This window comes from Microtus oregoni, unplaced genomic scaffold, assembly GCF_018167655.1.
Source record: "Microtus oregoni isolate MIOR12 unplaced genomic scaffold, Mior012 000037F_ref0000500, whole genome shotgun sequence".
Lineage (NCBI taxonomy): Eukaryota > Metazoa > Chordata > Mammalia > Rodentia > Cricetidae > Microtus > Microtus oregoni.
This window is the reverse complement of record NW_024543096.1, coordinates 15,407,932-15,432,787: the sequence shown is the minus strand read 5'-3', so window position 1 is coordinate 15,432,787 and position 24,856 is coordinate 15,407,932. Positions and strand designations below refer to the sequence as shown.

Genomic DNA, 24,856 nt, shown 5'->3' with positions numbered 1-24,856 from the left:
GGTGGAAGCATTTTCTCATTTGATAATCCCCTTCTACGTGACTCTAGAGCATGTCAAGTTGACCAAAACCTGACTGGGGATACCAGACTTTTCTGTGTTTCTGCAAGAGCTCCCCCAGTGTCCCCACGGGGTTCCAAGCCATAAGCTGCTAAAGTCAGTCTCTAATACGTCACTACATTAAGCAGTACTTGAATAGCGTAGCCAGTGACTTCCACACAAGGAACGGTACGCTTACAACTTCAAAACAAGGGTTTTAGAAATTGCTCCATTCTCAGCCATGAACTCACAACAGAGTAGAGAGGAGCTAGCAACTTCCTCCAAACACAGGTGACCGGATGACAACGCAGCGTGTGGTGTTCCCTGCTTTCTGGATTCTAAGCACACACACGGGGACAGTGGGCAGCTGCTGTAAAAACAGAGCAGAATTCTCATGTTGGTTCTGAAGCCAGGGCTCAGCTTTTCTGGAGAACCCAAAACCAAGTCCAGATTTTTTAATTTTTATTTATTTATTTTTTTGCTTCACAGTGAAGCAGAGATTTAAACAAACAAAAAAAATTAATTTAAAGGTAGTTAATGCCAGCTGAAGTAGAAAGGTGGAAAGAGCTTCTTTGGAAAAATGATTCCTAGGTGTTGCATGGGGAAACCCTGTCTCAAAAAAAAAAAAAGATTTCTCGGAACTTCATTTTTCTTTCTACTGGGTCAGTTCCCTGTGATAGGACATTTTTCAAGTAGCCATCATTACCAGAACTGATTGAGGTGGCTGATACTGCTCTTCCAGATCGGGTAAAGAACCTTGTCAAGGACAGTCTACACTTTGCAGTATGGTGACTAAAATCAAATACTGAATAACGAAAAAAAATGGGAGCTGTGGAAAGGGTGGGCTCCCCAGTGGCTACTGCTCTTAGCGTCTGAGCATGAAAGCATGAAGAAAGCCCCATTTAGGGTATACTGGGGGATGGTCTGCTCTCTGGGAACTGCAGAACTGACCCCAGCTGACCCCCAAAGGCAAGGTAGCTAGGTGAATACAGTGACGGGCAAAGATTCCCCTCCTGCACCACAGTGCGCACAACTGCACAGACCATCACACCCTGAGCTTTGGGGGCCTGATAAATACATCATGGAAACTGCAGCTAGGCATCGTGGGTATAGCCACTCCTGCTGTCTTCGGAGGGAGTGTCAGCCCCACAGAAGCAGGCCTGTGTAAAGAGCACCAGCTTTAAGACGTTGGAAAAACCAGTAGTGCCATTGCCTTAGATGGCTCTCACGAGGTGCCAGGAAAAATGAGCTCACTGTCTATCTGTGGTACTGCCTGGGGCTCCTCACTGTGTGCAAGGTAGCACTACAGTCATCAGAATTTGGAAGGTATATGTTCCTGTTGGTTCCGATGCATAAGGAAATACCTCTCCTGGGTTGGCTGATAAGAGATCGTGACCTGGGAAATCACACAAGATGTCAGAGCTCACTCTTATTAAAGGTACATTCAGCCTAAGAGCGCTTGTATACTTGGTTCAGTGTAGTTTGTGTTGTGTGTGTGTGTGTGTGTAGTTTATATATATATATATATATATATATATATATATATATATATCCTATCTTTATTTGAAATAGATGAGCAACAATACATCAAGGACTAGGGAGATGGCTCAGTAAATAAACTGGTGCCTGGGGCTCCAGAAATAAGATGGAGGAAGATGAATAAGGTAATAGACATGACCAGCTAGACTTGTATGCACATGTGAACAACACACACACACACACACACACACACACACCACTCATCAGAACTCTGTCATTAGCCTTTTCCACATCAAGGTACGGCGTTACTGCTAAAGATGCTGGAGAGATGGCTCAGCAGTTAAAAGCTCTTACAGAGGAGTTAAGTCCCCAGAACGCAAGTTGGCCAGCTCACTTGTGACTGCTTGTGACTCCAGCTCCAGGAGAGACCCAAGACCTCTGCTCTTTGGCCTCCGTTGACACATTCACATGCATACAGTTATAAGTAAGGAAACTCATAAAGAATACTTATTCTAGAAAAATGACCACACCAGAGATTGGCTGTTGCATACTAATTCTGTGAAGTCATCCAGCCAAACTTAACTATTGCTCAGGTCACATCGCTGGTACTTCGGGCATGCCATTGGTTACCCAGTATCTCCTTTCTAAAAGACAAAGGAGGCTGCCTGAAGGGTCCCTGCTGGAGAGCAAGCTGACATCACACAGGAATCCCTGCTTCTTTAGTCTCTGGAACCTGTGCTTGCAGCTCCCAGAGGTGAGCCAAGGACCTGCACTGCAGTCTAGTATAGCAGAAGCACAGGAGAGGCTCACGAAGTGAGGCCGCCCGCCAGACTTGCACGCACACAAACAAAATGCAAAAATCTGGCCCACTTCTTATTTTCCCACCCGAAAATCTAACCACACTCACCCAACTGTTGCACGGTGTCAAGACAACTGTCAGTTACAGTGAATTAAACCCTTTGTGGCTAAAGACACCGGGAAATTCCCTAATGTTGTGTGGCTTGCTTTTCCTCTAGCAGCTGGGTGGTCTTTATGGTCAGTAAGGCATTAAGAGCTTGCAAGCATGGTCTCTTTCTTAGCAGTGCCCCCCAGGTCAGTGGAGCAGTGTCAGGAAAGAATGGCAGCTGTTCCTGCATCTGTATTTGTTTCAGTGGAACGTTTTTATTAAAGCACGTGTCTAACTCAGTGTTCCATCCTATTAATGACTATACATCCACCAGGGCCCATTCTTGTCCCCTCTGAACTCACGTACCTCTGACTTAGGGACTGTTCTGCTATACATCTTGCTCTTACGGACCTGACACTTCATCAACACTAGGCTGAGTAGACCGAAGAGAATTTTGATAGGGGAAGGAAGGTGCTGGGATTTTTGCTGTTTCCCACGGAGTGTGAGGCAGTCTGGCTTTGCTGAATGGGGAGCTGGCAACTGTCCCACAAACATGCCATCTCTAACTGCTTACAGTTCTTTAAAGTAGGAAACTCTTTGCTTAAGATGGACACTTCCGGTGTACACACTGCTTTATCTACTGACTGTTCACTTTTAGGAGGGAAAATTCTTAATGATGGCACAGAATAGCATAGTAAACAGAATTCACTTTGAAAAAGAACTTCTCCCAGTCTGTTCATTTCATGGTAAATGGTGTATTTACAAATACCCCACCCCTCTCCAGACCTTCACCTCCACACCATACGGTAGCTGGCACCTAGGGTTTCTTTCTGACCAGGCAGAATCCAGATGAATAAACATGCCTAGGAATTATGTTACCCCCAGATCCCCAGATAGCGCATTGGTCACTAAGCATATGTTAAGGGTCTTGCTGCTTAGCCATTTACCTGGAGATGCACCTTAGAGTGAGCCCCGCCTGGTTGCCCTCACTCTGTGTGAGAATTTTATGCTAATGCAAGAAGCTAGTTTGCATTTCTGACAAACCAAGTAAACCCAGAGTTGGTTTTTCTAAAGCCTCCTCACTGTGAGCGTGGGCAGAGGTCCAGCCCTTCAGGTTATCTCCTGCTCTCCCTAACCCTAGGGGAGCATAGCATATAAAACTCAGCCTTCCAACCTGGAGCAACAGTGGGCTCTGCACAGTGGATTTTGCTTGTCTCAGCTGAGCTCTTGTTTTGTCCTTAGTCATCAGCTGGACCAGCTTGCACCACCACAGCCCCATCTGGTCCTGCACACAAGGTCCCTCACATAGGGACCTGGGAAAGGCTGGCTTTAGTATTGAAGTTCAAGAAGCCACTTTCTGATTGCCTACAAAAGCGGGTAACTTAAGGGAACGTCAGATGTGGTAAGTCCCTCCTCTCAGGAGGGCGTGTATTCTATCTGCTGCTTTTGCTAGGATGCCTTATTCTCAGCCTGGGTTCCCATCTGTCCCATGCTAGTCCAGTTGTGGAGTTAGAAGGACCATTGGTCATTATTACAAAGTTGTCCTGATCCACTGTGTGAAAGTTTTTACCTTCTGTGGATATTGGGCAGAATTTCCCAAAAACCATAACCTTGTATTGGTTGGACAAGTTGTATAGTTTACTTACATTGGGGACTTTTGACCTCTGCCCATCCATCTTCCTTCATGCTCAGTTTGCCTTAAATGGGATTCTTCATTCATGAAAGTCTGGGGTGGGAGAGTTAGAATCAGGAGGTAAATAAGAGCATACACAAGATCTTCATCAGACACCTAACGGTTTCATTATTAGCTTTCCCATCCTGTTTCATTACCTTTATAAACAAGGGGTTTATTTAGGTCATAGTTCAGAAAGTTACAGGGCCTGGTGTCAGCATCAGCTCAACTCCAGTGAGGACCACGTGGCAGTAGGGAAAAAGAGTGGGACTCACTCTTGGGAAACCTTGAGATCTCAGGAGAGCCACCCTCACTACTTCTGAGGACGTGGCCCCAATGTGGCCCCAGTGACCTAAGGGCCTCCTGCCAGGCCCTCCCTACCTTGGAGCATTGCAGGCTGAGCTTGCACCAGGGGAAGATGACTTACATCCGCACCATAACGCATCCACTGAGAAGTGGGCAGCCCAGGGACACATGCAGATGCCAGACACTGGGAAGGGATTGCAGCTTTTGTGTTGTGTGTGTTGTGTTGTAGGTGGGAAGAGACAGTCTTGCTCCTCCCCTGTCATTAGTGGGTGGGTAGTGGTGATATAAAATAAGAGCTGAATTAGGATAATGAGAGGCAAAGGGAAAAGGAGCAAATTCCCCACAAGTGATGTTTTTCTCTTCATGGTTATTTAACTTTGAAAGAGAACTTGAAAGGAGTAGCTGTGGTTCTCCAGGAGACAAAGAACTGAGTGTGGGAGCCAGACAGGAAGGTGTGAGAGCCTTTATTGCAGTAACTAGGCACATACAGGAAAACACACAACTCCAGGACTGCACTGGTTTGTCTGTCACAGAAAGGCAAGGTGGAGGGGAAACCATGGATGCCTGTTGTGCCACCTGCCTCTCATTTTCAGTGAGGGTATTTTGTGTTTTGTTTTGTTTTTGAACGTTCATTTCTTGGATGTTTCTTTGGATCATGGTGAATGGATGGTAAAACAAGTCCATGGGAAGATTTGAGACATGGCAGAACCTTTCAGTAAAAAGGGCAGGTGTTTGTGACTTCAATATTTCATTCATGGGTATGTGCACATACGTGTGCTCACGTGCATATGTGTGTCCTCACAGGCCAGAAAAGGGCATTGGCTCTCCTGCACCTGGATTTGCATAGAGGTGGTTTTAAGATGCCCGATAGGTGCTGCTGGGAACCAAAGTCAGGTTCTTTGCGAGAGCAGCAACTGTCCTTAACCACTGAATCGTCTCTCCAGCCCCTGCACCTTTCTTTAGTACAAAAGAGACCCACCCATATTTATCCATGCCTGCAGTGTGGCCATACTGTAGGCACTGGGGACATGGTAATAATGGAACAGACGGGGAGGAAGACAGGCAGTCACCACACTCACGAACAGCTACACAACTGTAAACATAAGTATGGTGTGATTGACATAACACAGTCTTACCGTCTGCCAGGAGCAGAGCACTGTCTGGGAAGTTGGGGGAGTGTTCCGGGTCCCTCTGGGGGGTGTCTGCTGACTGTCCAGTGGTGGAACTGTAGAGGACACAGGGTTGAGAGAGTCACAGCGCTGCAGTGTTTAGAGGTGGCTTCTCCGTCACTCTCCAGTTTAGAGACATCAGCCAGCGCTGCTGTTCCTCCGTGGAGTCGCAGGGCCTGAGATTTTGCCTTCAAAGTGTTCGTTTTCGGCAACAACAGCGCTCTCCTACTGAAAGAGAAACCCCTGTCCATGTTGTCAGACATGCTCAGAATTGTGCGCTCACATCAGCTTCCTGTGTCCACAGCTCCTACAGAACCGTTACTGTGCAAGTTTGCGGATGGAGGACAGAAGAAGAGGCAGAACCCAAACAAGTACATCCCTAATGGGCGGCCCTGGCACAGAGAAGGAGAGGTGAGACTTGTAAGTCCTTTCTTGAAACTTGAGTGTGGCTGTGCCATCCTGAACACTCATGGAAAGCCAGCCCTACAGGGGCATCTTGACTGGACTGCCACACCTCTGAAACAATCCAGGCTAAACCACCCTGTCGGTGCCTTGTCACACAAAGGCTGTCGGACTACAGCTGTCTCTGGTGCAGGAGTACTGAGCGTGCCCTCCCTGGGAGGACAGGTAGAGATGGGAAGAGCTACACCGCGCTTCTGTAAAACGATGGCAATAAAGGTGCTTGAGTGTGGAGGTTCAGCTTTCTCAGTAGGTTTTCATTCATCGTAGTCAGGAATCTTTAATGACTTCAACATTAGAATAAATAGTATATTTGTCACCGAGAATTAATTGACCTTTATATTTTGGGTTGTTTTCTTACTGAAAAAATATTTTGTCATACACAATATTCTGATCATGCTTTTCCCTCCCCACCTCTACACACTGTTTCTCTTCCCCCCCCCCAAAGCAAACAGACAGGCAAACAATCTTTTGAAGCATCCTTAAAAAAAGATCTTCAATTTCTTAATGCAGCATTGGGCTTTCTCTTTCTTGTAGCTCAATAAATTTTTTTATGTTTAAAAAGATCATAAAGACCCCAGAATGTGTGAAGAATATGTTTTGAATCTGTGCTGTCCAGTGACAGCTACATGTGGCCCTCGGCGCATGTGATGTCTGGCTCTATTTTTGGAGGGATTGGTTTCTATTTAATTTTCAGTAGCTCCTTGCAGTAATGGCTGCCGTGTGGGGCAGCACAGCGGAGCTCAATTCTCACAGAGTTTGTAAGCATGCTTGGCTAACAGAAACTCGCGATTTTATCCAACGTGACTATTGCCATCATACGCTATGGGGACTCTATCAGACAGAGTTTCCAAACCGTGCCTTTCTGGATGGATTTTCACGTTTCCTTCTGCTTCCTCTAGGCTGGAATGACACTCACGTATGACCCAACTACAGCTGCTCTCCATAACGGGTATGTCACTAGGATCAGCGCGCCGTGGCGTGAGGGACGGTGAAGGTGAAAGGGTCAGACATTGTTCCGTGAATGATTCCTTGGAAGGATTACTTAATAAAGGCTTTTGTGTTTGTTCTAGATTTTATACTTCACCATACAGTATTGCCACAAACCGAATGATCAGTCAAACTTCTCTTACACCTTATATTGCATCTCCTGTGTCTGCCTACCAGGTTTGTACTCCAGGACCCGACAGCAGCGTACCTTGTATCTGCTGCATTCTCATGTGTCTTCAAATGCTGAACAGTTTTAAAATGAAATCTGAGTCAAATTTTATGCAGCTTTCTCTACCTAGTTTATAAATAAGCTGCCTTCTATTTGGTGGAGCGATTTGCTCCTCTGTGTAGGAGAGAGGAAAGCCAGGGAAATGCTTGGGATCATCACATGGTTCTTGAATTGGGATGAACCCGGGTCCTTCTCCCATCCTGTGTCCCAGGAATGGAAACTTAGGAGAGTCACAGACGGGCGAGCGGATACATGCTCCTGTCTTTGTTTACTCAATAGCAGGAAGCGATTTTTAAAAGGACAGTTAAAACTGCTAACACAGGATCGTCTCTATTAGGTGACATTAACTGATGCAGTCGAGATTTGAGGTCCTTCCCCACACCAAGAAGAAGCCATTAATTAGCTCCCGTCTCGTTGTTTTTGTGAGGCGGCTTTACCTTCAACTGTGTTCCCAGCTGAGGAATGAGCCCTCATAAGCTCCCTGTCCCACACTGATCTGATGGTATTCCGGCCGTAGCGAGGCACATGCACCTTTCTCTTCCTGCAGCAGGTGCATTGCCTGGGTCCAGTCAGCGTTGTTACTGAGTTCAATTACTGACCTGGGGGAGTTCTCTTCTGTTGGCTGCTGGGATCTGGTGTGACTAAACCTCAGGTGTTCTTGTTTGTGATACTGAGTTAGATGTTTTCGTCCTGATGTCTCGAGTTAGGGGACTACAGCATCTGATCTAGCTGATGTGCTAGTTGAAAGCCGTAAGCCTCAGTTTCCTCATCTTTAAAATGGGGATCGTAGTTTCTCCCTTACAAGCTTGAGAGAGTTCTGAGCACTAAATGAAAATATCAGGAGCTCCACCCAGGACTGGCATAGCATTAATATTCAGTAAGTGTGAGCTAGCAGCAGCAGCAGCAGCAACATTATACATATTAATGTATTCAGCACTTTTTCAGTAATTCTCAGTATAAGGTAATATCAAAGTTGGCTCTGCTGAAAATCTATGAAAATAACATATATAAAGAGAAGAGAAGGCTGTATACCGAAAGCAGAGTCTCACACAGAGTCTCAGAGCGGTGTCTGCCACTGTTAGCCTTTAGGGTCGTCCCCCGCAATCTCCATACCTTTTCTTTCCTTTATCCTCCCTGAGTTATTGCTTACCTCTGATGTGCCAGTCACCTGGATGTGGTAGTCACTTATTTAAGTCTCTTTGGTTGCTGAGGAGTTAACGATGCCAGTCTGTTCCTTGTCTCTCAGTGAGAGCGAGTGGATATAGTATATCTCCCTTCATAAGCAGCATTTACAGCTGACATTAAGATGTCGTCTCTGATGATCCGAAAATGGCGATCCTTCATGTCTGCATTGCTAAAAATAAGGGCACGTGTGAGCTCACTCTAAAGCGCACGAAAGACTATCAATTATCATGTTGCTATAGACTTCTCAGCTCTTACTCCATCTCTCTACCACTGATTTCCCCTTCAAAGCAGTTCGCCTGTCTGTTGTTTGATAGAATAAAAAAAATCAGATCAGTGTTGGGAACCAGCAGGACACGGCTAGCTACGGATAGCCTATCATTTCAAGGCCTCATTTCCTTCTTGGGGAATTCTGTGATTTTTTTGTGAGACCCATGTATAATTTTTTTCCATTTGCCTGACGCTCTGTGTAGCCTAACCTCTCAAATGATGGGTGCTTATCCTTGTATCCTTAAGTGCCCAGCAGAGGTTGGTGGATGTGCTCCCAAGTAATCCGAGGTCCCTTTAAAATGTTTGCAACAATGTTGTTTGTATACAGTTAGTTTGGGATGGAGTTCTTTTTATTTCAGGTTTTCAAAGAACCGATGGTAAAAAGGTAATAGATTATTATTCCCATTTCTTAATTAGGGAGCATTGAGGACTAGTAACTGATAGTGGCTGCTTTCGCTGCTGAGATTAAAAAAAAAAAATGGGATTAGATGTCACAGCACCCTAACCCTATAATACTCTTGAGTGCATAGGCAGTTACGACCATAGAAGCATAAAAAAGTGGGGAACATCAGGCCCAGATCGGGGTTTTCCGGGAGCTACTCGCCTCTTGTGCTGTGTCTGTAAGGGCCCACACTCACGTTGGAGTTGGCCTTCTCCACTAAACCGCCATGTGCTTATGCAGTTGGATTTGAGAAGGTGGCGTGGTCCCCCCGTGGGAAAGGCTGCAGTCCAGATAACTGCAATGTTAACAAGGCAGAAGCACTTAACTTTGGTCTGCCTTAGGTGGCAAAGGAAACCAGAGAAAGCAAGTATCGGGGCTCTGCTGTCAAGGTAAATGGCGCTCCATTCTCTCCCATGACTCTTCCCCGTGTTCTCTCTGTAGAATCTCTGAAGTTAACACTCAGGGACAGGACGCAGGAGGGTTCTGATGCGACCTGGAAAACGGAATGTTTCCTGACAATTCCGTAGACCTTGAAAAGCCACGGGCATCGAGAAAGCAGACTCCTCCTCTCTTCCTGGGCAGGGTGTTCGTTTCCTTCCTGCCACAAACCTGGCCCTCACATCTGCTTTCTCAGTTCGGAGGTGGCTGTGTGGATGCCCTTTTAACTTAACCGTTGATGTCAAGATCTGATTACCTCCCATTTAATATCCTAGGTCTGCATTTCAGACATTCTTCTCCTCACTAACTAGAAATTGTTGAGGACTACACAAAATTCCTCAACTTGTTTTCCTCATTATTAAAGCGATTGCATTTGGTTATTCTTCATAAATAGTATGTGCTTGGAGGGCTAGTTTCTAATGAAACGTTCTACGATTAATCCTCATTCATCAGTATTCCTAAAACGTAGTTCATACCTTGATTGTAACACGTCACTAATTTGGATTGTGTACGTTTTTATTTCCTTTCCTTAGACAGTGTCTTTCTCAAGGGTGAAGCCCATCCATGCCTTCTGCTCCTTGGCCCCTAATGTTCAGTAACTCCATACTGAGTGGGCAAAGTTCTGAATATTGGTTCTGAATGATCGTTCCATCTCAATTTAGAGTGACCAGTTGGTCAGGAGCTCTAACTGCCTTAACCATTGTAATCATTGATAGTGTTGTCTCCTTATCTTCCTTCTGTAGATTTTTAACACGATTAAAAAGAATTGTAGAGAGTTCGATTATTGTTGCAGAAGAAATCAATGTTTCTTTCAAAATCCTCCCTTTTCTAGGTGCAAAGTCCTTCTTGGATGCAACCTCAACCTTACATCCTACAGCATCCTGTAAGTGTCTCGTGTTAATGACCTTCTATCCTCTAAGTATTCTGTGGTATGTAGCCTGTTGAGTTAAAACCCCTCTACCAAAAGATGGGGGGAAAGGGGTAGAAAAACCCAAACATAGAATATGAAAATGGGCCTGCTTATTATGAAACTTTTAAGTCAGTTTTGTCTTAAAATGAATTATTGGTAAACATTAATTTTCATATAAGAACTTAAAAATATACCCTATTTGAGGCAAGGTCTTCTACTAAGCCAGTTTGGTAGGATACCATTAGTTGAGTAACTAAATATTTTACAATGTATGGAAAGAAATGGCTTTTTTTTTACATTCTTTGTGAGTTAGATATAAAGTTCAGGTCCAGGCAGGGCTCTTCATCAGTGTCTCCTAGCCCATCTGTAGAAAGGATAAGCCCTAAGAGAGCAGTGTGTTCCTTGTTAATAACAAATACGATTCCTTCATAAATTTCAACATTGGTTATACTAATGTATATTATTTTTTAAACATTATATTTGATCTTATTTACAGTTGAACGCCTTTCATACATACATAAAATCCATAGGGCCAAAAGTTAAAAACAAGTGTGGAGAGCCAACTCACAAATCACTAAAAATGCCCTTGGTGACCCACACACTTGCCACAAAAAGGCCACAGGATTGGCCCTTCAGTTTCTAGTTAACCGGTGCATATTTGGCATTCTCATATGCAAGAGACATGACAACATTTATAATACAAAAGCCAGATCATTTGTTTAGGAAAAGAACTCAGCTCTTGGCCTTAAAATGAGACAGAAATTTCTCTCATGAGTCTCCAACAGTGGACACTATACTGGGAGGCCATGTGGGTAAAATAGCAGCGGTCAGTAGCCAAGTGATGAACAAGAAATACTGCCACAACCATTCAGATGCAAATAAAATGTGTCTTTTGTACCTGTTCTTCTGCACACAAACACACACATCCGCAAGTCTACACATCCTGCACCCATGTTCTTGATATGCAGCTGCTCATTCCCATGGCAGTGTGTGTCCTCATACCTGATGGCATCATTGGAGAAGATGGAAGTCAGTGCACTTAGGGGCCCCTTAGTGTATAGGGGTGCCTGTAGATGAGGAGGAAGGATCAGGAAACCCATTCCCCACCATCTAGACTTTGCATCGTTTTTGTTGCTCTGTGCTTTTTGATGTTGTACCTTAAAAATGAAGTGTATCCTTTTTTCCTGAATTTAGAGACAAGTACTGCATATATTTTAATTGAACTCTTTTGAGGAGACCTGTGTGACTGTTCTCCACCCAGATTCAAACTGTATGAAAGCCTGCTTGTGCCCTGAACTGGTAAACACCAGTGTGTTTCAGGGCAACCAGCTACAGTGATCTCAAACCACATAAGTGTTCATAATTATGGAGTAAAACAGAATACTAGTACGCTATAACAGATGATTGCAAAAATGAGAAGAATGGTAGAAATCCATTGATTATGTAGAGAAATTTAGACAAAGTTCCGAACAATTCCATTGTGGTTGCTATAGCATCACTATAGCATCATCTAGCCATTAGGATCGATGGCTGTAAGGCAGTTACCATTTCCAGTAGAAAAACTAAGTTATAAACAAGACCTCAAAGTAGGCAATTATTCATGTTCTCTGATGCAGAATCTAGCTTCCAGTTAGATGCTGCTAATGCTGGTTCTGTTAGAGAGATCATATGAGTGATGTTTTTTCCTTTCCTGCTTTCTTATATACATTTAATTGAATTGTTGATGGCAAAAAAAAAAAAATTCCAAGCAAAAAAGTGAGCATGGAACTGGAGTGGAATTACTAGGATTGGCTTCCCAGGCATGGGACAGGAAGTTCTGAAAAATACCCAGAAATGAAGAACGTACTCTTGGTCCTACCTACTTAATCTCCAACCAGATGACTACGTGCAAAACATGTTTAAACAAGCTGCTATATTGATTACCTATCTGCTGCTGTTATTGTTGGTTTTTTTTTTTGTGTGTGTGTGTGTGGCTGTAGAAAGCAAAAGCGGTTTCTCCCCCTCACCAACACCTGGCAGCCCTGGAAAGCAGTCATCTTCAGTGTGTTTGATGCCACAACCCTTTCTGCTGGCCTGTCTGGCTTTTCAGTTAGGGCAGGCAGAACACAGGATTTCAGTGGGATGAAATAGCACCGCTGCTTCCTCTCAAGGCTTGGTGAAAGTTTCAGGAAAGCAATCTGGGAAATTTGGGGTAACTGTTCAGGGTACCTCTTGTAAGTTTGAAGGAGGTTATGTTTGCCTCAACACAGGGTTTTCCTTTGCAGATTTTAGCTTCAGAATCTTAATTCTCCCTCAATTTCTATCTCTTCTCCCCTTCCCAGGGTGCCGTGTTAACTCCCTCAATGGAACACACCATGTCACTACAGCCCGCTTCTATGATCAGCCCTCTGGCCCAGCAAATGAGTCATCTGTCACTAGGCAGCACCGGAACAGTAGGTGGCAGATTAATATCCTGTGCTTTTGCAAATGGAAGAAAGTGAATTTAAGGAAGTTTGTGTCTTCCCTAATGAAAGTATAGGCTTGGGGGGTGGGGGTGACAAAGATTGTGTCCAGCCCCCTGCCCCATCTGGCATTGCCTTCCACAAAGTCAGATAGAACTCACATTATTCTTGATGAGTTGATGACCTGTAAGCTCATCTGTGGATACGGCTCCCTCACCCACCTAGCACCCATGCACGCCCATGTCTAGCTTTTACACGTTCCAAGATACAGGTCACAGAGGGAAAGATGCACAGGTTGCAGAGGATGCGCAGTGCCCCATTTGTTCTTCCATGCAGTGTTGCAGCGCTGAATTGCAGGTTTTTTAAAGACTTGCTTTCTTACACCCCCAGGAACCTGCCGGCTTAGAAGGCAGAATCAGTACTAGGCCAACTGTAAAAGATGAACAGCGGTGTTCAGCTCAGCCTGCGGTTGTGGTGGCTGAAGGGGGCAAAGGGCACTGTGTTTTCCCTCCTGTTCTGCAAACCAGCAACAGTTTCTCATGAAAGTGAATCCAGGACAATACGCAGCCCAGAAATAGGCTGCCTGGCTTTAGGAAATGAGAGTGCTGAACGAGACCAAGTGGGGCTCCCTGACCACATCTGCAGGGGCCTGCTCACAGTCTCTTCAAGTCTCCCTACACAGATAGTATGAGGCATCAACTCAGGGGGTGACCAAAAAATAACGTGGCCTCTTGAGAGATCTTTATGACACCCTGTTGATACTGAATTACTGTAGATGAGAAGCATTAATAGCCTTCACATGGGCAGGGTTTTTTTTTTTTTGGTAGATTCAAAGAAACATGGCATTTTTTATTTGACCTTCCAATGACATAGTCATGTGCACTAATTAAGCTTTGAGGGGAACCCATATAAATTTATTCTCTGCGACAAGTACTGTACAGCCAGCTCAGACCCCGACCCCCGCCACCCAGAAATCTGAATGTTGCATGGCTTGCTGCTGCGCACCCTGATCACCTTCTCCTTTCCAGTACATGCCTGCGACGTCAGCCATGCAAGGAGCCTATTTGCCACAGTATACACACATGCAGACAGCGGCGGTTCCCGTTGAGGTTGGTATAGAGCGTCTGAGCGGCCATTGCAGCAATGGGTAGTTTTACATCTGACTCATTGAAATAGAATAACAACAACAACAAAAACCTATCGGGAGTCAACTATTTTATCAAGGCATAATAGAACATGCCTGTTATTCCCAGCACCAGAGAAGCTGAGGCAAGAGCATCCATGAGTTCAGGCCAGCTTCGGCTGTATAGCTAAAGATGTGAGTCTAGAAAGAGTAAACACGTAGTATTATTTTCCAACTGTAAAATACTCTTTATGCAAATTAGTATGGCAACATCCAGATACATTGTAGCCCATACTTCCCCCAAATAACTTTGCAGTCTTGTAGCACATGTCATAGGCTTCAAGACTTTGTCTTGTTACCCCCCAAATGATACTTAAAGACACATTAAGATAAAATTGGAGTTTGTAATTTTAGTCCTAAAGAGTGAACCAATGGGAAGACTCACAGAAAGACACTGGTCATAATTCAGACGATGGAAAAAAGAAAAACTGGTGTCTCTAAATGACAACAAGCATGACCCTCCCTTTTTTTTTATAGCTAACTACTCTTGGTTATTATCCTGGAATATATTGCATTTGTAGAAGACTGGTGTTGAATTATGATGGACAGGAAGCATAGGATTGTCTTGCAGAGTATTCTCAAGAATCCAAGGAAGTTTATCAGTCCAGTTATCATACCCACTCAGCAGATCCCAAAGGTTCTTGAGAACTATGGTTGTAGCATTTACATGATCGTACATCTTTGAAGAGTCACAAGTGCCTGAACCCATGGGTTTTTATATGCACTTCTCCATAATGTGAAACCTCCATTAACAATGGAAAACAAAAATGTGCCCTGCAACTATTTCAGCAAGGCCTGATCATCTTTCAGACACGGTGTGAACTGAGACAAGATAAAATATCCAGAGTACTCTGGCTTTTTGTTTTATTACTGATTTATTCTTATTTTAGGAGAGGTATCAGCCAGGACCTCTCTCATGCCAGGCAAATGTTCTGCCATTGAGCTATGTCTAAGTCCCTTTTAAAATCGTGACCTCGTTCTGTAAGCCAGGCAGGCTGTGAGCTTGCACCCTCTGCCTCCCCTCTCCAGTAGCTGAGGTTATAGGCCCTGCTTCCATGTACTGAGCTGAGTCACTCTTTCCAGCATATAAATATGGGAAAGTTTGATTGTGAGGTGTGGTGGATGGGGGGGGGGAGGGGCAGGGGTAGGCTATGGCATGCAACATTTGCACACTGTGTCTCAGACTCTAAAAATCTGAAAATACTGAATTATAAACAATAGCTAGCTCCCAGGAGATGGAGCCAAGAAATTTCTTTGATCAATATTTACGTTAAACATTTAGATGGGAGGTTCTTGGGCTCTGTCATATTTCAGAGCATTCGGGTAATGATTAGCCTTAGAAGCTCTGTTTGACTTGAAGAAATTCACTTTGAAGAGTGTTTGTATTAAGGTGCATGTCCTTGGACTCGGGCTGCAGCAGCCGAGTCACAGCTCCACGGCTAACGTGTCTCATGCGTTCTGCTTTGTTGTAGGAAGCAAGTAGCCAGCAGCAGGTGGCTGTGGAGGCATCCAATGACCATTCTCCATATACCTTTCAACACAATAAGTAACTGTGAGGTATGAGGGAAAGGGCTCCTAACTGCAGGGCTCCTAGGAAGCGGTCGGGGGTACTTTTATCAAATGATGCCTAGAAAAAACGCAGAGTTAACGTGTTTATGAATTTACAGACTCTGTCTGGATAAGGACCAGTGCTTTATATTAAAATCACATCAGTATTTCCTCTACCCCAAAGTCGTAATACATAAAGCATCGTAGAACATTGATTTCCAAAATCGTCCTGTAATAGAAGCATCCTGTTTATATCGCTTAAATACTCACTAAGGAGATACACCTTCAGATGTTGCTTAATCAAGTCTCACAAGGTCATCCACACCTTGACTAGGAATTCAGATCGCTAGCATCCTCAGAACTAGAGGTCCTATTACCAGCTCTCAGTGGGGTCACAGATTTCCAGCTTCACTTTACCACACGTATTTCAGAAAAGCTGTCTTTTAACAATATGTGTTGTTGATCTCACACCAGAGAGAGCGGTGCGGAGTTGGCCCTGGCTGCCTTAGAGAAGAAAATATCCTGCAAGTCCCAAACTTGAAAGGGGGACTCCAGGAGTTGAAAGTGACCCTCAGACCCCCAGCTTATGTCCCTTGGTCTCACCATGGATGAGCACAATCTTGTTCAAACATTTAATCTCTTTCAAATGAAAGATGATGAAGCCCTGTGGTGTGTTTGTTAAGTCAGCACAGACATGGGTCTTTTATCTTTCTCTTGCAGATATACCGAAGGGAGTTCTTACATGAAGAAGGGTGTGAAGGCTGAACAATCATGGATTTTTCTGATCAATTGTGCTTTAGGAAATTATTGACAGTTTTGCACAGGTTCTTGAAAACGTTATTTATAATGAAATCAACTAAAACTATTTTTGCTATAAGTTCTATAAGGTGCATAAAACCCTTAAATTCATCTAGTAGCTGTTCCCCTGAACAGGTTTATTTTAGTAAAAAACAAAAACAAAACAAAAAAAACAAAAAAAATCAAAGATTTTTATCAAATATAATGATGCAAAAAAGAAAAAAAAAAAGAGAAAACGAAAACTTCAATTTTCTGGGTATGCACAAAGACCACGAAGACTTATCCAAGTGCATGACCGGATTTTTGTGGTTTTGTTCATTTTGTGTTTAATTTGTCTTTTTTTTTTTCGGCTGTATGAAATGGGCTTTCTGAAGTTCCGATTGTCTCACTGCGCCCATGGTGTTCTGTGCTTGCGGTGCGTGTGTCGCTGTGACTCGGTGTCGCCCTCGATGTCTCTTCCTTAGCTTTCCATTTTTTTTTCTTTCGACGTAGTGTGACGTGTCTTATCCTTTTCTATGAATTCCAATTTGCCTTAACTCTTTTGATGCTGTAGCTGTTTCAGTAAAGTTAGTTCAAACTAATGGTGTAGAATGCTTTGACCAAATGGGCTGGTCTAGTACGCCTTGTAAAAAAACTGCAGCATAGGGCTTTTAAAAGGTAGTCAATAAAAGTTGCTGAAATTTTGGCTTTTTTAAATATGTAGTAGGTGTTTTTAATAGTTTTTTTTTATTTCACGTAACGATGTGTATAAGGTAGCAGAGTGCAAGAAGGGAGAACTGTCTCGTGTGAAACACATTTTCTGACGGGGGGACTTTTAATAGGGTAAACTGTTTGTAAGGCTGCACACCGACAGCTTCCTCTGCTAGTTTTGACCAGTTTAGGATATCTGCTGTATGATGCAATGTAAAGTCTTTTTTGCCTTTTTTTCAGGAAGAAAAAAAAAACTTAACGATGTTCTAGATTTAGCTTAGGTAGCTTTGGCGGTGGGGGTGGGGGTGGGGGAGGGGAGTCACCGAATGTTTTTGTCCTTTATACTAACGATAGTGCTTTAGAATGAGAACCATGCCTGTGATCTGGCAAACAGAGGGGGGGAGGAATAATTTTGCTATTGAAACTAAATGGCAAAAACTAAAAAAAAAAAAAAAAAAAAAGAAAAAAAACAAAAAAACAAAAAACAAAACAAAAAAACAAACAAGAATTTCTCTTCAAACCTGAGCTGAGATATGAACAGAAGAAAAACAATTGGCTACTAGCTCTCTCTCGCTCGCTCGCTCTCTATTAGGTAAATCTGAAAAACTAAAAAATGACTTGGCACTTTTAAAGGTAACTTCACCAAAGACCGAAGAGCCAGTAGCCAGTAACTCCACCTTGTCTCAGCATCCCATTTTCTCTGCTCTTTATTTTTTGCCGGACCAGTTTGCGGTTAGGAGAACGTGCCTTTTTTGTACCTTTGCATTAGGTTTTATAATTTTAACCGATGTATGGACTCACAGAGACAAATTTAAAAAAAAAAATTTAAAAAAAGCATGAAGGAAGATTTGAACCCAAGCCGTGCCACACTTTCCGTCGTCACTACAGGTGTTTAAGTGTAAAGAAAACCAACTTTGAAACTATGAAATTCCTGATTCATAAACAGTTATTTCTACTTTAGTACATATGAGATAAGTCATTGTTATTAATGCTCTTTTATTATGGCAATTGCATACGTTTTAAAAGCAATGGTAAATTAAGTTGTCTTCCAAAACTGTGTACTTGTCTGGTCAGCTGTGTATGATCAGTTATCTACCTCAGAGGCTATTTCTTTTTGTGCTGGGACAGGTTGCTGGCCCTCCCTGTTTCCACCGACCAAATCCTCCTAGCTCGGGAGCTAGGGCTAAGCAGTTGCTTCTCTTGAGTATTTTTTAGTTCTTAAATTTTATTGCTCGTATTTGATGATAGATGTCAGTGACATTTCATAGTTTCAAACGTCCTTGCTGCTCTGAGAAGTGTAGATTCTAGTGAAAATTACATAGTCATAAGAGAAATGTGTTTTTGTTCTTGTTTCCTTTTTTTTTTTTTGGTTTTTCGGTTTTTTTTGTTTTGTTTTTTTGAAGAAGTTGTGGTATTATTGGTTCTATGCTCCCTAAAACATTGTGCTTTGTGGAAGTCCAGACTGAATGCAGCACCCTCTGCGTCTCCGTGTACCTACTATGTTTATCAGCCCGGGACTCTCACTACTTGATATGTTTTCCATTACTTAAGACAGAAAGAGGATAGCTCAGTCAGTACGGGAGGGAAAATCTGCTGCTAGGTTTGTCTGAACTAAGTGCCATACTCGTCTGGGTCAGATTTGGGAAACAACCTCTGTACATACTAAAAAAGAAAAGAAAAAGTCAGTTAAACATCACATAGTAGACAGCCATTAAATTATAAAAAAAAAAAAGTTAATTTATGAAGAAAGACCTTTTGTACAGATTGAAAAAAAAGATTTTCATAGAGATATCTATATGATCAAGAGAGTTAATTTTTTATTTTTGTTCTACTAGTGCTACATACTTGCCAGCGGTGACTTATTTACCGCTTCAAGATGACTCTGTAGTTTTCTTTCCTGGGACTTGTTAAAACGCCAAAAGACATTTTTGAACTGTACATTTGATCAGATTGTTAGCTTTTTCTGTTTCATTTCTTTTGAGAACCTTTGAATAAAAACATCTGAAACTCTAGTCTCCCGGTCCGTCTTTTGTAAGTAGATGAAGCCCACATCTCTGCTGATTCAGCCTCAGCCCAGGAGAGTGGCTCAGAAGTCAGCTGAAAATGACGTCAGATTCCATATGACTGTGTCAAAAATGCATTTTCTCCAAAGGGATTGAGAACCCTTCCCTGTGAGCACTTGCTTAAATCTGTGCTGTGACCTTAAATGTCACGTCTCACCTTGGCATAGGTCCAGCCAAAACTACCCGACCCTTTGTCTGCTTGGGGGTTTCGGGTTGGTTTATGGTATTGGTAACAACCCTGGGCCTCTGACAACCTAGGCGCATGCTCTTGCATGGGTCCTCAGCCCCTGATAAAACTAAAAACATCAGGTCCCCTTCCATTGTTTAGAACAGAATCCTGTGTGCAGCCAACACAAGCGTGTCAAAATGATCTCATCCCATTAAGCAATATAGCCTTTAAAAACTGAGCTCGCTTTACTGTTCCCAGATGGCATTCATGGAGTGGGGGAGGGGGGAGCTCTCTTTTCCCTCCCTCCCTTGCTTTATTGGAGGTATGTAATACAGAAAATTGACTCCTACCCAAAGTGGATCAAATGTTTTAATGGAGTTTGCATAGTATTGTCTGTGCATTGGCTCACCATAGTGGTTAAAGGAGGGAATAAGAAAAAGCTCCACATTTTTTTAAAATATTTATTTATTATGTATACAATATTCTGTCTGTGTGTATGCCTGCTGGCCAGAAGAGGGCACCAGACCCCATTACAGATGGTTGTGAGCCACCATGTGGTTGCTGGGAATTGAACTCAGGACCTTTGGTAGAGCAGGTAATGCTCTTAACCTCTGAGCCATCTCTCCAGCCCCAAAGCTCCACATTTTTATAGTCATTTATATATTTGTTGTCTGTGTGATCGGTTGAAGGCTATTGGTGCAGCACAGCGCACGTGGTGGTCAGAGGACAGCTTGTGTGAGTTCTCTCTCTCTTTCCCTCCTGCCCTGCCTCCTCCCTGCTCTCCCCTCCCATGTAATCTTGGATCAGGTTCAGGTCATGAGGCTGGACTGCAAGGTCCTTACTCACTGCAGCATCCCTCTATTTCTGAATGGTTCCTGCAGCCCCTGGAGTGCAGAACGAGTTAGATAAGAGACCTGCCATAGCTGAGAAAGCCCCTTGAGGAAAAGCAGCATGTCCCCTTTGGTGCTGACCAGTACTTCAAAGACAGAGGTATCACAGCATAGGGAAAGCATGGTGTCAGACAGAAGGGGCATCTCAGAATGTAAGCCATAGACCCTACCCTGGCCTGGCCTAGCGTGTGTGCATACTAACCACACACTTCTGTGTCCTTCCCTGTGAATATGGCAGAGGTCACAGGAGGCACCCAGTTACCTGGCACCTTGGGCTTTATTAACCTTTGTTAACCTTTTCTTTGTTCTAATGTTTGTCTCAAGCTCCATGGGTATCTGCCTGACTACATTGGATAGTCATCCCTTGCTATCTGCTGCGGGGGATGGATTCTAGGACTCCACAGAGGCCCAGACCCACACAAACTTAAAAGTCCCTTAAATAATAAATTTGTGTAGTATTTACATATAACTGCCTATACAGAGTTGTCACTAGATCTTGTATGACGGCTAATGTAATATAATGCTGTCTGATAGTTACTCTAATGATGGGAAGATAGTCCATACATGTGTAGTGCAGAGGCTTTTTCCCCCCAAAATATTTTCCATCAAGGACTAGTTAACTCTACACATGCACAATGCATGGGTACAGAGGCTAGCCCCTTACAGAGGTTCCTGAACATTCTTAGGAAAACCTCTTCTCTGTAAATGGAACCTGACCTAGTGACATTGTTGGCTCAGTAAACAGAAGGGCCAGCCCACTAGTGGATAAACCAAACTTTGCTGAAAGGTTAATTAACTGGTTTCAACATTAGCTCTTAGACTGACAAGTGGGAAGGTGGACCTGTGGGTGGAAGAAAGAAATGGATAGATACAGTAGTTGCCCTCAGTATGATTGCTGCCTCGAGTCCCAGTCACCCCAGCATCCATGCTATTCATGAGTAGTGGCTCTCTATGTCCAATGCAGTGTGAATACTATAATTCTACGTCTTGAATTGCATGCAGTATCGATGGGAGAAAGGTGATGCTCCCTAGCCTGTCTGGCCATTTAAATGCTGCCGCCCAGTTGACAGTAGCCTCTCCCCACCATCATAGCCAAAAGGGGAAAGATTCAGTAACATTGTTACAAAGATCATCAACCTATCATATCCTCCCTTTCCCCAAGACTAGCTAGAGGAAGGCAGAGGACTCTGAACTTGAATTTGAGGAAAGCCAGACAGTTTCTTGCCCTCAAATAGCAAGCCAGTAAGATAAGCGTCCTCAGCCATGGCTGGGTACAGGCTGGTGATGGTGTGGCCTCTGACTGTGGGTGCATCGGTCAGGATGCGGGGACATCTGGGGTCACACTGGTCCAGCTGGGAGGTGTGTGTGCATAGCCTTCAGGAGGATCAGCTGTTGAGCAGTGGAACGCCAGTCTTCCTCAGGCTCCAGAGTGTCTCTGTAAGGTAAGATCATGTTTGAGCTGGAGCCTATAGAGGGAGGATTTTATTATTCAGCCTTCAGTGCGAGCCCAGAAAGAACCCAGGCACAGCGAGTGCAAATTGCAAGGCCACCTGCCAGCCAGTGTTTAATGCCTCAAAGCGCACACTCCTAGAGCCTAAATACACCTTATAGGTCTCAGAGATGGGGACAAGAATACATCAGTGACAAAAGAGGAAGCCACCAGCCTGGCCCAGCCACATAGCTGGGCTCTCGTAAATCTCCCTAAGCTACTCAGAATGAGAAGCAGGTCATGGTGACTAAACACAAACTCCAGTGCTATTCATTCTTGTAAAGTACGCAACTCAAAGGTAAAGATGCGATCTAGGGCATTCCGTCATTTATACAGACATCATAAAGGAGAACAGGCAACCCCCTCCCCCCCGCGGTACCTCTAAAGCTGTCCCCCTACTTGAACACCGTTATTGATGCTTCCCCGCACCTCACGGAATATCTCTTGATAATAATCCTCAAACCTGTTTGCCAAGCTATAACTGATGGCAGTTTCAACTCCCACCTTTGGATCTACCAACTGGAATAAGCCGGAAATCTGCTCCAGAAGTCAGTCGTTATGACGAGTACAGCTGTCATTTAGCAGCTCCATACTTCTCTGGGTTGAACTTCCCCTCTAAGTTTAACTGCCTCCCTCACCTCTGGTTGTACCCTCAACACAACAGCTCACTGACCGCAGGTACCTCAGCTGACGGCACTCCCCGGACCACAGGGAGTGGCCTCGGGCTTCACCTGTCTCCCCTGACCTGCTCAACCTTCAGAGACAGGAGAGTTTCCTTCCTGACTTCCCTGGAGGGCATAGTAGAATCTTAAAATATGTCTCAAAGTGGCAATGTCACAAGACAACAAAAGCAGGCGCTACGTAAGTGTGGGGGTCCTGAGGGACTAAGACCCTGTCAGCATTTCCCCTGAGAAGCTCTTCCACACTAACCCATTTCCTGTTACTGATCAGAATTGCCCCAGAATGCTCATTGCTTCCCAGACCTTGTGGGAAAGCCAAATAGTTCTGCTCTTGCCAACATGAGACTTGGAGCAAATGTCCGGAGAGTTGGCCTTTCCTTGACAGTCCTGCTCTGAAGATACCCACAAAACAAGACGTTGTCTGTTTTTGTATTTAATCAAGCAGCATATGGGATACTTTCCACAAGGCATCTTGATTTTTTTAACTGGTGATCATTTGCTCCCAATTGCTAGATTGTGGATCAGCAAATACTTGCAATAGTTCTTGAATACCTATTTATTGAATAGGCTTTTTCTTAAGGGGCATGTTGAAGGACTGTTCACTACAAGTGATTCTAGGAGGTTATAGATTCAGATCAGTGTGCTGAAATACAGGTTCTAGCTAAAGGCTCTTACGTCATGTACTTCATCCCTCTTAGAGCACATTGCTTTCACTTTGAAGAACAAAAATCTCACAAACGTTCAGAACCTTCATTCACTTCTGTGTTCCACTCTTTAAGCAAGCGCACACACACACATACACACACAGTGGAAGTGTGCATGAGCTCACAATCCTTCTAGTGACTTAGCATTTCGTACTACTCTGAGGATGCTGTCGAGGATCTCCTCTTACCTGAAGCAGCAGCTCAAGGCTGTCACTGCATTGCACATTTGGGTAAGAGGCCCTTCCTGTAACCAGTGCCCTGGAGAACAAGGAAACCTCTGCACCTTTCCTGGGATCCCCACAAATGATAGTGCGACTCTGTTACCAGCTAGCAGACCCTTGGGAGCTGAGAACAGAAGCTTCCCAGAGGCCTGCTGTCAAACACTGTGAGCATCCATCCTCGTCCCTTCTCCTTAATTAGAGAGTTCTGTTGCCATGCTGTATCTTTCCACCAGGATGTCATTTGATGTAGTAAATATTTGTTTTCTTCAAACGTCAAAGTCCCAAATACAGTACAAAGAACTTCTCTGATTTATTTGAAAGCAAATTTTTGGCCTATGGGTCCACACAAAGGACATCCTGTATGGTCCCCATTCAACTATGAAAATACAGGAAGTAATGTTTTACCACTGATAAACCCTCAGCCCACAGTTGAGTTTCACCAGTGATTCTGGTTTCATTCTTTGTTGCACAAAGATCCAGCTGGAAATCACACAGGGCAGTCACTCACACAATGCAGTCACTTGTCCCATTTTTATTTTCTCTCAGTCTGGAGTAGCTCATCTGTCTGTCCTTGACTCTCATGACTTCAACACAATTGAGGATTATAGACCAGCCCCTTGGGGACATAGCCTCCAACTGGTGTATGACATTTCTGGGTCATCCTCCACTGGCAGGATTACTACCAAGGAAAGCTGGATCCCATCAAGAAAGCATGATGTCAACTCGCTTTGTTTCCAATGATGTCCTGCTCCTTACTTAGCCACAGTGACATCTGCCAGGCATTGTGCTCTGAAGGTACCCTGGGCTACTTGGCATCTAAAAGTATCTTGTGGGAAGTACTTTGGAAATGTTCCTATCCTGTTACTCATTCCCTCATCTGTATGAATAGGGGTTGAGGTTCCCTTATTTTATTCAATGGTTTAAGCAGTTGTGCTCTTAATAGCCAGATCGTCCCATTTGGCCATCGCGGCCAGCTGCTTTATCTTTCAGATATGCCCAGTCATTGTGTAAGCACTGCCTTTCTTTCTGGTCTGTCTTGGTTGTTCCCTACCCCAGGTAGATGATCCATTTCTCTCAACTTCTTTGCAGAAGTTGGCATTTAGATGCTAAGATCTGGGCCTGTACTGTTGGTTCCCAATGTATCACTAATCCTCGACACCGGACAGAGCAGAGGGAGTCCATGCACACCTTACTGAACATGTTAGAAAACATGAATTTCCACCTCCATACTGCTGGTTTCAAATCAACACCACAGTATTCGCTTTCCTCTTCATTGTTACGTTTCTTTTTTTCTGAACTCCGGGAAACCTGGTATCCTTAATATGCTTGTCCATTTTGATCAATCCCCTGTCTCACCCACCAGTCTCCCAGCTCTTACTTCCTCAACAGCCAAGTTTCAGCCTGGACCCTCAGGCTCCACCTCCTCCCCCTGCGGAGCCCAGACTCCTTCTGTGTAGCCAGAGCAGGCAGCTGGGCGGGGCTCTACCCTACGATGTCACATGAGTGCCCTCT

The 24,856-nt window shown here is 44.0% G+C and overlaps 1 protein-coding gene across 9 annotated transcripts in view; it reads left to right on the top strand.

Moving 5' to 3' along the window:
* The window catches only part of Rbms1 (RNA binding motif single stranded interacting protein 1), a 225,234-nt gene extending 206,094 nt beyond the window's left edge, over nucleotides 1-19,140 (top strand). For 4 of the 9 annotated variants that reach the window (XM_041631476.1, XM_041631475.1, XM_041631479.1 and 1 more), the window contains exons 7-15: nucleotides 5,853-5,968; nucleotides 6,910-6,959; nucleotides 7,081-7,174; nucleotides 9,462-9,509; nucleotides 10,391-10,441; nucleotides 12,790-12,900; nucleotides 13,938-14,018; nucleotides 15,565-15,649; nucleotides 16,361-19,140. In XM_041631476.1, the coding sequence (XP_041487410.1) occupies nucleotides 5,853-5,968; nucleotides 6,910-6,959; nucleotides 7,081-7,174; nucleotides 9,462-9,509; nucleotides 10,391-10,441; nucleotides 12,790-12,900; nucleotides 13,938-14,018; nucleotides 15,565-15,642 (629 nt within the window). In that variant the 3' untranslated portion in view covers nucleotides 15,643-15,649; nucleotides 16,361-19,140. The remainder of the gene's footprint in view (nucleotides 1-5,852; nucleotides 5,969-6,909; nucleotides 6,960-7,080; nucleotides 7,175-9,461; nucleotides 9,510-10,390; nucleotides 10,442-12,789; nucleotides 12,901-13,937; nucleotides 14,019-15,564; nucleotides 15,650-16,360) is intronic. The other 5 variants (XM_041631478.1, XM_041631480.1, XM_041631482.1 and 2 more) reach the window with 3 other exon arrangements.
* The last annotated feature ends 5,716 nt before the right edge of the window (nucleotides 19,141-24,856 follow it).